General features: G+C 31.3%; 1 protein-coding gene across 3 annotated transcripts in view; it reads left to right on the top strand.

The window, feature by feature from the left end:
- The window catches only part of LOC127709955 (protein CLEC16A-like), a 126,063-nt gene that overhangs the window by 40,493 nt on the left and 71,534 nt on the right, over positions 1-14,036 (top strand). For all 3 annotated transcript variants that reach the window (XM_052215659.1, XM_052215658.1, XM_052215657.1), the window contains exons 17-18: positions 2,203-2,253; positions 3,566-3,694. In XM_052215659.1, the coding sequence (XP_052071619.1) occupies positions 2,203-2,253; positions 3,566-3,694 (180 nt within the window). The remainder of the gene's footprint in view (positions 1-2,202; positions 2,254-3,565; positions 3,695-14,036) is intronic.

Genomic DNA, 14,036 nt, shown 5'->3' with positions numbered 1-14,036 from the left:
GCGGAATTGATTTAATATTTTTACATATTTGGGTTTGTTTTAGCAATTCGTCAATGATACCTTACGATTAAATGGTTATAAAATCTACTGCACGTTTAGGATAAGTCACTGCACAGATGTTTACAAACAAGTTGGTCTCAAGCCTGAAGTAACAACATGCTTGTTATTACACTTTCAATGATTTTTTTGGGGGAAGACAACTTCAAACTGTAATAACAAGCATCTTGTTATTTTTGGCTTGATATTTCTTATTTGTAAACATGTTTTCAGTTTTGTCCTCAATGCACAGTGGATTCTATAACTGAAATTGATTTTTGCCAGGTTTTTGATAGTTTCTATTTAATTTATTCATATCATTGTCAGAGACTGTATATTAACCTCTAGATGTCTTTTGGTTATTTTTGTCATTTTGACACTTTGGTGTTTTTTTACTGTGATTCAGTATAATGGTATACCAGTTATTACCCTTGTATGATCTCATATCTGTAATACCATAAACTGTCAACATTTTATAAACAATTTTCTTATTGACATATTCACATGCAATAAATGTTAATATTAAACCTCACACTAAAATATTATGAATGTTTTGTAAAAAAAAATCAAAACATCACAAACAATGAGCTTTATTGTCATTATCCTAAGTCTGACAAAAGGATTTAAAGATGAATCCATCTATTGTTCTTGTGCTTCATACAGTTAAAAGATGTAACTATTTTTATGTAATGTTACACAATCTTTGAAAAATGAAATGTATTACATAAATTACAAATGGCTAAAAATAGATATTTATCAAATCATGAGTCTTCAAAATTATTTTGTACTAACATAATGTTTTTGGCTTTTCATTTCATGAATGAAATATTTCTTTGTCTCCATTTGAATTTTAAATGAAGTAAAATGATTATGCAATTGTGTATTAGCCATATTGACATAAACTATATATATTGTCTTGCCTATAACAAATGTGTTACTGTTCCAGCCTTACCAGTACCTAATATGAAGTGTTTTGATTGTGTCCATTTCAGAAAAAAGTATTTTGTGTATCCCCCACATAAAACGACATGTTTTTTTACCTGTCCAATGGTCTGTCCATCATAAACAAAAATTTGATTCTGAAATTATATGATTTGTAGTTTGCAATCTTGTTTAAATTTTTTGAACAGATAAATTTATGGGGTTTCTGATCACAAAACTTGGACTTTTCCATTTCTGCATATGGAGAAGTTTGTCATTGCAAAATCTCCTATAGCTGGGTGAAAAGAATTGCCTGTCACACTTTGGGTATCTAGATAATATATAAATCACAGCTTGACCAAATACTATGAAGTCTTATACAGTTATATTGACCACAAGATACAGCCCAAGTTTATTAGTCCCTGACCGACGAAGTCGAAGGGGACTTTAGGTTTGCACTCCGTCCATCTGTCTGTCCATCTGTCAGTCCGGCAAATCAGTTTTCCAGACTTTTTTTCTTCGTGCTTGAAGATATTGATTTGATATTTGGTTTCTTGATTTATCATGACAAGTTACAGGTCAAGTTCAATTTTCACGATGTTAGCTTTTCTCTTTGTTCAGTTAAAACCCTTTCCCTAGAATTAAATTTTTGATGAAATTCTTATTAATTAGTAGATTTCTGTTCAAAGGCAATTAACTCATTTTTTAAAAGACAAAATGACATTTTGGATTTTTTTCCTTTTCTTTGGTAAATTGTTTGAAGAATTTAGTGGTAGTTTTGTTTGTCATTCTTGAAGATATTGATTTGATAATTAGTATATAGTTTTATCATGACAAGTTACAGATCAAGTTGGAATTTTGTTCCAGTCTGATAATTTTGTGCAGAGTTATGGTCTTTGGACATAGAAAATTCACTTAAATAATCAGTTTTCAACATTTTTTTTTCGTCATGCTTGAAGATTTTGACTTGATATTTTTATGTAGTTTACACCATGACAAGTTATAGATCAAGTTAGAATTTCCTTCCATTACAATGAATTTGTAACCAGTAGGGGACTATGTATTGCCATGCAATACTCACAGAATGCTTGTTATTTATTGTTTTGACATTCGTTGTGGTCCAAGCTTGGATATATAATTGTGACTTTTTATATGTCTTGATAAAAAGGATGCAGAATTGCATTTTGAATTGATGATATTTAATTTTAATCTTATTTCTTTGACCAACTTTATTTTATTTTTCAGAGTGAAGAAATGTTTTTAGACATGTTTGAAGATGAATATAGAGAAATGAAGGTAAAATAGAATTTATTTATTTTTCAATTAAATTCATATGATACTTCAAATTAAGGTGGTACCAAACACCTTGACTAAAAATAATTTGGCTCATTTAATTTTCATAAAATGTTGACAAAATATTTACTTTGACCCTTTGACAAAAATACAAAAATTACAAAAAATTTGAACCACACACTATCTGAAAAATATCATTGGATATATAGCAGTTTGACAAACACTAATTTTGATTTTTAAAGAGTTATCTCCCTTTAGTGTTATATACCACTTTAATAAAAAAGTTGAAAATGTTTAAATACTTAAATGGATAAGTTTTACTATAAAACATGTGTACATGAACTTTCTATTAAAACAAAATCCTTTGTCTTATCAAAATCTTCAGAAATGTACCGCTATTGAATTACTATTGTCATCCTGTACATTAATTGGCCAATAGCTTTTTCCTATGCAGAGATCTTAACAACGAGAGCTCTCGATAGAATTTCAGCAACCACACTGCGCAAATGCGAGGAAAAACCTTGATTAAAAGAATGTAAGCAAACGTGCACTGGAAGGTACTTAGTGTTAATTGAATCGAAAAGAAGAATTAAATACACCAAATAATTGAACTGTTATGACATAAAAATTTTAGGTTAACAAATAGAAACGTATGGAAAATATATTAAAAAAAAGTAAACATCACTTTTGCATGTCTATCATCTCACTTATTTTTCACGTGCTTTACGAGTCTGTGTTTTGTTGATGGATTGTTTATTAAGGTCAGGTTCGGTAAACTTTGGCAATAAAACACGAGAGTTCATTTGCAGGGAAAGATTTCACTAAATGAAATATTTTTGTCGATTATTTGTTATGTATTCGTGATAATTGTAAAAAATTATGCATAGAGAACTTAGTTTCGTATATATACATGCATCGGTTCTGACAATGATTTCCGTAACATTATTATTTCAAGACACTCATTTCATATGACTTTAATGGTAAAGCATTTTTTCAAACATCTTGTTCTCTTGAATATGAAATTTATTAAGATTTTTTTGTGACAAAATGTTAATAAATATATATCTTAAAACTTATCCCAATGGACGAAAAATATTCACTAAAGTCAAGAAGATTCAATACTTTTTTTATTCTATCTTGCTTTTTGTCTACATGGTAATCATATATCAGTGGTAGTTGTTTTTACAGCTGATACCAGTATTTGAAAATTTAGACAATAATGTTGAGTTCTTATACACTCATAATTACTTATTGGTAATAAAAATTTTACTTCAGTTTTTAAGGGAAGAACTAATTGACCAATCTTGTATTACAGAACCGTCCTTTGAATGTTGAATATTTGACCATGGATGCCTCCATACTGTTACCCCCAACTGGTACCCCTCTGACAGGGATAGCTTTTTCCAAACGATTACCATGTGGAGAGGTTGAAAGAGCCAGAAGGGTGAGTAAGAGTAAGGGATATTTTTATCCAGAATTAATAGTGACGTATGATGCAGGTTTAGTTTCTTAAATTTTGGACTAAAAGAAAATATGTGTATTGGTATAGGTCAAATGTTCAAATAGAATTTACATGAAGCCCATAACTTCAGAAAAGGCTTTCTTTTTCAATCATCACAAAGAGTAGGAAGGATTCTGCTGACTAATGGTAGGAGTCTAACAGTTATGATTTGGTTGATTATTGTTAAAATGTTTACAAAAATAATTTTAACAGTGTTCTGTGTTCTTTTACTGGCAGAAGCATCTGAATTTAGTTCTTATAAATATAATAATAAACAAACAGACCCATAATTTGTTTTTTTTTTAGTTTTTATGCCCCTGCCATTGCTGAGGGGGCATTAAGTTTTACCCTTGTCCGTCTGTACGTCCGTCCGTACGTCTAGAAATTGGTTTCAGTAACTTTAGTTTGCCTCAACCAAATGTTATAAAACTTATACACAATGCTTATTACCACAAAACACAGATCAAATTTGAATTTTGGTGGCATCACTTTTACCTTTCTAGAGTTATGCCCCTTTACAAATGGAAAAATTGCTGAATTTTTCACTCATTCTCTAACTTAAGTTTGCCTCAACCAAATATTATGAAACTTATACACAATGCTTATTACTACAAAACACAGATCAAGTTTGAATTTTGGTGGTGTCACTTAAACCGTTCTAGAGTTATGTCCCTTTACAAATGGAAAAATTGCTGAATTTTTTGTTTCCATTCCCTTAAGTTTGCCTCAACCAAATGTTATGAAACTTATTCACAATGCTTATTACCACAAAACTCAGATCAAGTACGAATTTGGGTAGCGTCACTTTTATCCTTCTTGAGTTATGACCCTATATAATGTTATATGCAAGCGGGGGCATCATCTGTGTCCCATTGACACATTCCCCATTTATTTATAAGTATTTTCACATCATTACCACGTGTTTAGTTATTTAAGTCCAGACAAAAGAAAAACATGACTGATTCAGAATACTTAAAGGGCAACATGTTTGTGGTTAGTTTTAAATGTCTTCCTCAAAGGTTTATAAATTCATGGTGAATCACCATGAAAAAATTATTAAAATTTCCATTGTATATAAGAAATGAAAGATTTCAGGAGTTATGACAGTAGACTTGAAAATTTAGATCACTCTTTTGTTATTGTGACATTGTTAAAGTACTAAAAAAAACCTATATTCTGACCCATACTTAAACTTGAAAAGTTTATGCATCTTGAGTTACTTGTTCAAAATCTGTGAATGTTGAATTATTTTTGAGTCATTTTATGCCTTTTAATTGCATTTTACATTACATTGTAGTTCTTTAAATAAATTCTGATTTTTAAAAGATTTTCTTTTACCAAGACAATCATATGAAAATAGGTTGATGTGGTATGATTTCCGATGAGGCAACTCTCAACCAGAGATCAAATGAATTAGAAGTATAAATAGAGATCTAATAGGTGAAGGCTTTTTCAGTCAGTTTAAAGTTTCATCATATCAAGAAAGTAATTTGAAAAAGAAATTTTTCATTTGTTGTCAAACAGGTTAAATCATATGACCTCTTCCTGCATTGCAAAAAAACCATGATATTATTTTTAAATAGGTTCAATCATTAGGATTCAAATATTAAATTTAGAGTTATTCCCCTTAGACTGTAGAAATCCAAGAAAGGTTATTATCAGGTTGTAATATAATCTTGCAGAGGGCAATTTAAATGTGAACAATGATTTAATTTATTTTATATGGTTTTGAAAGGTATGCAGAATTTATAAGTATTCATATTTAATTCAACATAAGTATTCTGAGATTAACTCCAGGAACATTCCAAGTTACATGAGGGTGTGGCTGGGGGGATATAGAATAGAGAATAATGGGCAAAAAATATAAAGAATAGAGAAAAATGGACCAAAAAAATAAAGAATAGAGAATAATGAGGTGCTAAAATATAAGGCATAAAGAATAATGGGCAAAACGTATAAAGAATAGAGAAAAATGGCCTAAAAAATTAATGAAGACAAAAATGAAGGACCCTACATCCAGACCCTCTTACATCATTGTTATGACAGGAGCAAAGGAAAAGGTTTTTGTTCAGAGCATATTGGAGACATCAGAGATTTGGATGCACTTGCTTGGATTTCAGAAACAATTCACACAATTGTCACTGACGAAATATCTGGAAGTTCAAGGTTACACCTTATATATTATTGCAATCATGTCAGAAAAAGTTCAAAGCAGGTCTTGATTATTTGCAGCTGATTTACTAATGAATTAAGAAGCTCAAAAAGTTAAATAAAACAAGCAAGTTCAACCATCCTTGAAATATTTAAAGTTAAAACTTAGATGAACTATTGACTAGGAGTTCAATCTGATTTGAATGGTTACTTCCTTCTTCATTTCCAAGATAATCTTCTTTCTGATATAAGGCCTTTTGACACTATCTCAAAATACCTTAAAAAAATAATTTATGGCAGAGAACTTACTACCTTATAGTTATACAATTGGAGTGTGTTGTTTATTTCATGTAATATTATCATTATGATCATGGATGTTTTTTTCATTTGATTTAAATGCCATACTAATAAAAATGTCAGATTGCTTTGCTATGCAGCCTTTTGTATTTTACACAATAAGTAGCATATTATAAGTGACTCATTATTGAACTAACTTATCTTAATCATTAAAAGAAAAACATTTAATAAACCACCCATAAGCCTGATATATTGCGTAATTACTCAACACAATGTAATACCAGTAGAAGATATTGATCTATCTAGAGTTTTCTGTTACGCTGTAGTATTGTACCTAAATGTACCTACAATGGATTTATTCTGTGAATTCCTGAAGTTGTTTACTTTTTTAGATGTAACCTGTACTGCAAAAATAATACTGTAAATTCAGAAATTTTGCAATGTTTTTACTATTATACTAAATATGACAAGATAAGTCTCGCAAAAATTAGAACTTATTTTAAATTTTGAATGTATATTTGTATGCATCATTTCCTGAAATTGCAATTTTACAGGACTAAAAGTTTTGTCTATCATTCAACAATTGTATTAATAACATCTTGCCAAATTTTCTGAATTAACAGTATTTTTATGCCCCTTGCCGTAGTGGAGCGAGCATTAAGTGTTATCCTTGTCTGTCCCGTCTGTCTGTACGTCCCCAAAATTGGTTTCCGTTCTCTAACTTTAATTTGCCTCAACAAAATGTTATTAAACTTGTACACAATGTTTATTACCACAAAACACAAATCAAGTTCGAAATGTGTTGAATCCTGCATCTGTATGTGGAAGTTGACTTGTGCATATTTACAAGCAGGGGCATCTGTGGCCCATAGACACATTCTTCATTTATTTCTCTTGAATGAAATTCCCAACTACTGAGTCTTAATGCATGCACTTGATAACCCATGAGCTTTTTAGACTTGCGTTTCGACAAATAAATGTAGTAAAATTGAAAATATGTTGATAACTGAACAACTGGATTCCTAATATATAAAAAAACGACCATATAATTATAATAACACAGTTATTTTGATACAGATTTGAAAAAAATACAGGAAAGGGACTTATTCATGAGTAAAGAACTGGTAGGACATTATTTAAGAGTTGAATGCTTCTTTTTGTAATTTTATTGGGGTGTAAAAGTGTTAACCTTAGCACATTTTGTATGAAGCGCATACTAAAAATGTTCACAGGATCAATACTTTTATACCCCTATAATTACAAAAAGAAGCATTCAATTCTCATTAATGCATGTTTATGCTACAATCATGAAATTACTAGTTATATCATATGTTTCTTTTGTTTTCCTATGCATTGTTGTGATGTTGACATGGGAAGCATAGTGCTGTCATGAATGTTTCATTTTATTGGAGAAAAGTAGCCAGTCAAAAGTATGGATCATACATGTAATGTAATAATTAACAAATGAAGAAACCCTAGAGACAAACTTATTCTGTGACAAATATTCATTAGGATGCTTTATTCTTGCTAATTGGCAGTTATTACCAGTCTCTGTGGAACTCGTGGAAATAATGAAGAGGGGAAAAACCTACTGATAGGAAACAAACATACAACATTGTAGAAAAGAAAACCTACTGATAGGAAACAAACATACAACATTGTAGAAAAGAAAACCTACTGATAGGAAACAAACATACAACATTGTAGAAAAGAAAACCTACTGATAGGAAAAAACATACAACATTGTAGAAAAAAGGCTGATTGAAGTGTTGATAAATTATATATAATACTAACTACTGTGATGTCACTTTGATATCAATATGTTTAGATATTTTCGGTGACCGAGTGGTCTAAGTAGTTAATCTACTGTATCACTAGCCTGTCAATACTGAGGTTGTGAGTTTGAACCCAACCTCTGTGGACGAGTAGTCTAAGTAGTTAATCTACTGTATCACTAGCCTGTCAATACTGAGGTTGTGAGTTTGAACCCAACCTCTGTGGACGAGTAGTCTAAGTAGTTAATCTACTGTATCACTAGCCTGTCAACACTGAGGTTGTGAGTTTGAACCCAACCTCTGTGGACGAGTAGTCTAAGTAGTTAATCTACTGTATCACTAGCCTGTCAATACTGAGGTTGTGAGTTTGAACCCCCACATTTGGTAGTTGTGTTCAACTCCAATCTCAATTGATTAGGATTGTTAGTTTTCCTGCCAAAGGTCAGTGGTTCAGCTTCCTCCACCAATAAAAACTGACTGCCAAGACATAGCCAATAGTGCTTGAAGTTTGAAGTGGTATTAAACACCAAAAATCAATCAATCAATATTGTACTTTTACTTTTGCCATATTGTTTCTCTAGAAATAGAGAAATTTTTGTTTACAAGAGTGAACTTTATAACAAGAAATGGCTGAATATCAATAAATGGAAGAAAAATGCAAATGATGCACACACAAAAATTGTAATGATATATTTTCTGAGATCAACCAAGCAAAAGATCTAGGTTAACATACTTTTGGTTACATTTTTAAAAAAAAATCATATAAACAAAAGCAAATTATGAAAATATTTTAAAATAACGATAGCTTCTTACTATTAGCTGCATTTTTGATTGGGAATTATAGGGTTAAAGAGTTTAACCAACAAGTCTTTTATGGAAAAAATATCTGCAAATATTTTTGCTAAGTTCGTGAATAAAATCTTAAGTATCATGTCTACACAAATATTTGACATTGCACAAGATAAGCCTTTTCAAACTACTGATGACGTTGTTACACTAAATTTGTTGGAGGTGTACTGGTTGATATATTAGTTTGGGAAAACATTGTTCATTTATTGGTTGCAAATGGGCTTTAATTAGCTTTCAGTACTGCAAGTAATCTTAGTTAGGTATTTTATGTCTTTTGACTTTTTGTTATTTGTTTTTATGCTTAGTACCGATCTGATGAGTCAAGTCCTTTTCAACTTTTTTTATAGTTTTTTCTTGTTTTGTACTGCTACACAACTGTTCCAGATTAAGAGAAGGGTTAAGCACTCATAAACATGTTTAACCCCACAACATTCTTCATGTGATTGTTCGGAGTCAGGATCCTGTATTCCAATGGATGTCATTGGTTGATGTCTGGAGTTTTTGTTGTATTCTTTTTTTAATTGTTTCACATTGCCTAATTCTTTTATGGCTTTCTATAGTTGTTAATATCCTCGTCCTGTGGTCTCTCATTGATAATTGTCTCGTAGGCATTCATACCGCATCTTATTTTTATTAGCTCACCTGGCCCAAAGGGCCAAGTGAGCTTTTCTCATCACTTTGCGTCTGTCAGCTGTCGTCGTCGTCGTCTAGCGTCGTCTGTTAACTTTTACAAAAATCTTCTCCTCTGAAACTACTAGGCCAAATTTGACCAAACTTGGCCACAATCATCATTGGGGTATCTAGTTTAAAAAATGTGTCCGGTGACCCGGCCAACCAACCAAGATGGCCGCCATGGCTAAAAATAGAACATAGGGGTAAAATGTAGATTTTAGCTTATATCTCTGAAACCAAAGCATTTAAGGCAAATCTGACAAAGGGTAAAATTGTTTATCAGGTCAAGATCTGTCTGCCCTGAAATTTTCAGATGAATCGGACAACCCGTTGTTGGGTTGCTGCCCCTGAATTGGTAATTTTAAGGAAATTTTGCCGTTTTTGGTTATTATCTTGAATATTATTATAGATAGAGATAAACTGTAAACAGCAATAATGTTCAGTAAAGTAAGATCTACAAATAAGTCAACTTGATCAAAATGGTCAGTTGACCCCTTAAGGAGCTATTGCCCTTTATAGTCAATTTTTAACCATTTTTCGTAAATTTTTGTAATCTTTTACAAAAATTTTCTCCTCTGAAACTACTAAGACAAATTTAACCAAACTTGTCCACAATCATCATTAGGGTATCTAGTTTAAAAAATGTGTCCGATGACCCCGCCCGCAAACCAAGATGGCCGACATGGCTAAAAAATAGTACATAGGGTAAAAAGCAGTTTTTGGCTAATATCTCTGAAACCAAAGCATTGAGAGCAAATCTGACGAGGATAAAATTGTTCATTAGGTCAAGATCTATCTGCCCTGAAATTTTCAGACCAATCAGGCAACACGTTGTTGGGTTGCTGCCCTTGAATTGGTAATTTTAAGAAAATTTTGCACCTTTTGGTTATTATCTTGAATATTATTATAGATAGAGATAAACTGTAAACAGCAATAATGTACAGCAAAGTAAGATTTACAAATAAGTCAACATGACCAAAATTGTCAATTGACCCCTTAAGGAGTTATTGCCCTTTATAGTCAATTTTTTGCAATTTTCATAAAATATTTTCCACTGTAACTACTGGGCCAAGTTCATTATAGATAGAGATAATAGTAAGGAGCAAGAATGTTCAGTAAAGTAAGATCTACAAACACATCACCATCACCAAAACACAATTTTGTCATGAATCCATCTGTGTCCTTTGTTTAATATGCACATAGACCAAGGTGAACTACACAGGCTCTTTAGAGCCTCTAGTTTTTATTTTTCTTGATATACGGAGAATTTTATCTCAACTTTTTGAAATTTAAAAAACATTTCCTATGTATATCAGTTTATGTACATCAATAAATCTTCAAAGGGTCACCTTTAAAAGTATTTACATAATTTTGTTATTATCTTCAAAGACTAAATCATTAAAAATAACATTTAAAATATTGGTCAGGATAATAGATCATTCATCTGGAGAACTTTAAAGTTCGAGAATGATTAATAAGATATGTACATTTTTTTTAAAGGTGACCCTTTGAAGATATAGTAAAGCCATAATAAATACTTTGTATTTTGACTTGCTTATGAATAAAAAAAAACACAAGCCTTTATGTTTACCAAGTGAAAGATGTCTTTTATTTTATTTTGTAGATTGATAATGTGAAAATATAAATAAACCAGGATTGTTTGTTTTTTTACTTTATTCATTTTTTTAAAGGGCTGATAGTAAACAAGGTATTCTTAGAACCTAATGTCATGTTTTATTGTGAAAGAATATAGGGTCATGTGATGTGATATTTTGAAATGCATTTACAAACATTTTATATGTCAGTTCACATGTATTAAATATATAGAGTTGATATTAGCGACATGTTCATTAATATCTAGTCTCTTGATCTTTATTGAGAGCATGATGATTAAGCGCAAAATGTAATATCCTATCCCTAAATAAATGTTTTTCAAGTATGCCATATTTTTTGTATAATTGATTTAAAGAAAAGATCAGGGTTCTCTTATTATAAAATGTCACTATATATGGATGGACCTCCTAGAAAAATATTTTGATATGATGATCTTTCAAAGAATGATTAAATTATGTGTTTATTTTTAATTTAAATTTCAATGGACATGTTCATCATTAGGTATAAATTAAACACACCCCTGCTAATTCCATCCTTGTTGTTGTGTGTCTGGTCCCACACACTTGTCAAATTTCACAATCATTTCTGATTATGCCATGTGTCAACAACACATCCCATATTCTACAAACACGCCCAAAACTCCAACTCAGAAAAAACGTCTTAGTGCAATTATATTTTTTATGCCCCCACCGTAGCGGAGGGGGCATTAAGTTTTACCCTTGTCCGTCTGTACATATGTACGTACGTCCCAAAATTGGTTTCCGTTCTCTAACTTTAGTTTGCCTCAACCAAATGTTCTGGAACTTATACACAATGCTTATTACCACAAAACATAGATCAAGTTTGAATTTTGGTGGCGTCACTTTTACCTTTCTAGAGTTATGCCCCTTTACAAATTGAAAAATTGCTTATATTTTCATTTCTGTTCTCTTAGACTTTAGTTTGCCTCAACCAAATGTTATGAAATTTATACACAATGCTTATTACCACAAAAGACAGATCAAGTTTGAATTTTGGTGGCATCACTTTAACTTTTCTTGAGTAATGCCTCTTTCCAAACGGAAAAATTGCTAAATGTTTTGTTTCCGTCCTCTAATTTTAGTTTGCCTCCACCAAATGTTATGAAACTTATACACAACGCTTATTACCACAAAACACAGATCAAGTTTGTATATTGGTAGGGTCACTTTTACCGTTCTATAGTTATGCCCCTTTACAAATGGAAAAATTGCTGAAATTTTCATTTCCATTCTCTAACTTTAGTTTGCCTCAACCAAATGTTATGAAACTTATACACAATGCTTATTACCACTTAACACAGATCAAGATTGTAATTTGGTGGCGTCACTTATACTGTTCTATAGTTATGCCCCTTTACAAATGGAAAAATTGCTGAAATATTCGTTTCTGTTCTCTTACTTTAGTTTGCCTCAACCAAATGTTATGAAACTTATGCACAATGCTAATTACCACAAAACATAGATCAAGTTCGAATTTTGGTGGCGTCACTTTTACCGTTCTAGAGTTATGCCCCTTTACAAATAGAAAAATTGCTGAATTTTTAGTTTTCGTTCTCTCACTTAAGTTTGCCTCATCTAAATGTTATGAAACTTATACACAATGCTTATTACCACAAAACACAAATCAAGTACAAATTTGGGTAGCATCACTTTTACATTTCTTAAGTTATGTGTCTATAATGTAATATGCAAGCGGGGGCATCATCTGTGTCCTATGGACACATTCCCCATTTATTTTATTTAAGTATAACTTCATAGCCAAAATACTCTACTAAATTCATTACATGAATATACATAGAAATAAGAAGAGTGGCATGACATAATAATACAAGAACAGCAAATATAAAATATCTTTTTTTTTAACAAAGACATATTGTTTGCTAGTAATTGAATACCAAGTATCAAACTCTTTCGTTTAATGATGTAAGAGGAGTTCCTAAACGGTCAGATTTGCACTTGTTAGTTCCGTATACATGTCATACCAACAAGTTTTAAAACTTTTTATACAATCTTCCTTATAATGTGAGCTATCTCCAAAGTTTCACCTTTCTACTGTCAGTTGTTTTATCAGGATTTCACTGTATACTTGATACTATGAAACTCCTTTTCTTCCATTATTCTGCTCAATTGAAAATATCAAAATTCTCTTATCTCTTGTAATGCTTTTTCAGATATCCAGTTACCGTCTTATATTGTATAGGAGGAAATTTGAAAGATTAAAAAAAATAATTTGATGTTTTTACCCCTTGTCAAGATCATGCAAACAGGGGTCATACAGTAGAACTGATGCCATTGTTTGAATTTCAAGATGTAATATTTCTAGTTAAACTGCCAAAGCCATGTGATTTAGAAAATTTCATCATCTACATTGATATTGCAAAATACATTTTTTGCCAATTACTGTGTCCTGTTTTAAAACATGTTTAAGACATAAATTAAAGTTTTAAAACTGGAAATTTCCTTATGTCACACAAAGCATACATCATCAGTTTCTTTACTGCATGATTTCAGTTTTTTTTCCTTCTTGTTTTTTTGTCGAGCCTGCGACTTTTGTCGCAGAAAGCTCGACATAGGGATAGTGATCAGGCGGCGGCGGCGGCGTTAGCTAACTTCTTAAAAGCTTTATATTTTAGAAGGTGGAAGGTCTGGATGCTTCATACTTTGTATATTGATGCCTCATGTTACGAAGTTTCCGTCAGTCACATGTCCAATGTCCTTGACCTCATTTTCATGGTTCAGTGACTACTTGAAAAAAAAGTTAAGATTTTTTGTAATGTTAGATTCTCTCTTATTATAATTAATAGGATAACTATATTTGGTATGTGCGTACCTTGCAAGGTCCTCATGCCCGTCAGACAGTTTTCACTTGACCTCGACCTCATTTCATGGATCAGTGAACAAGGTTAA

This window comes from Mytilus californianus, unplaced genomic scaffold, assembly GCF_021869535.1.
Source record: "Mytilus californianus isolate M0D057914Y unplaced genomic scaffold, xbMytCali1.0.p SCAF_7, whole genome shotgun sequence".
Taxonomy (NCBI): Eukaryota; Metazoa; Mollusca; class Bivalvia; order Mytilida; family Mytilidae; genus Mytilus; species Mytilus californianus.
The sequence above is the reverse complement of the archived record's forward strand: the minus strand, read 5'-3'. Positions and strand labels throughout refer to the sequence as shown.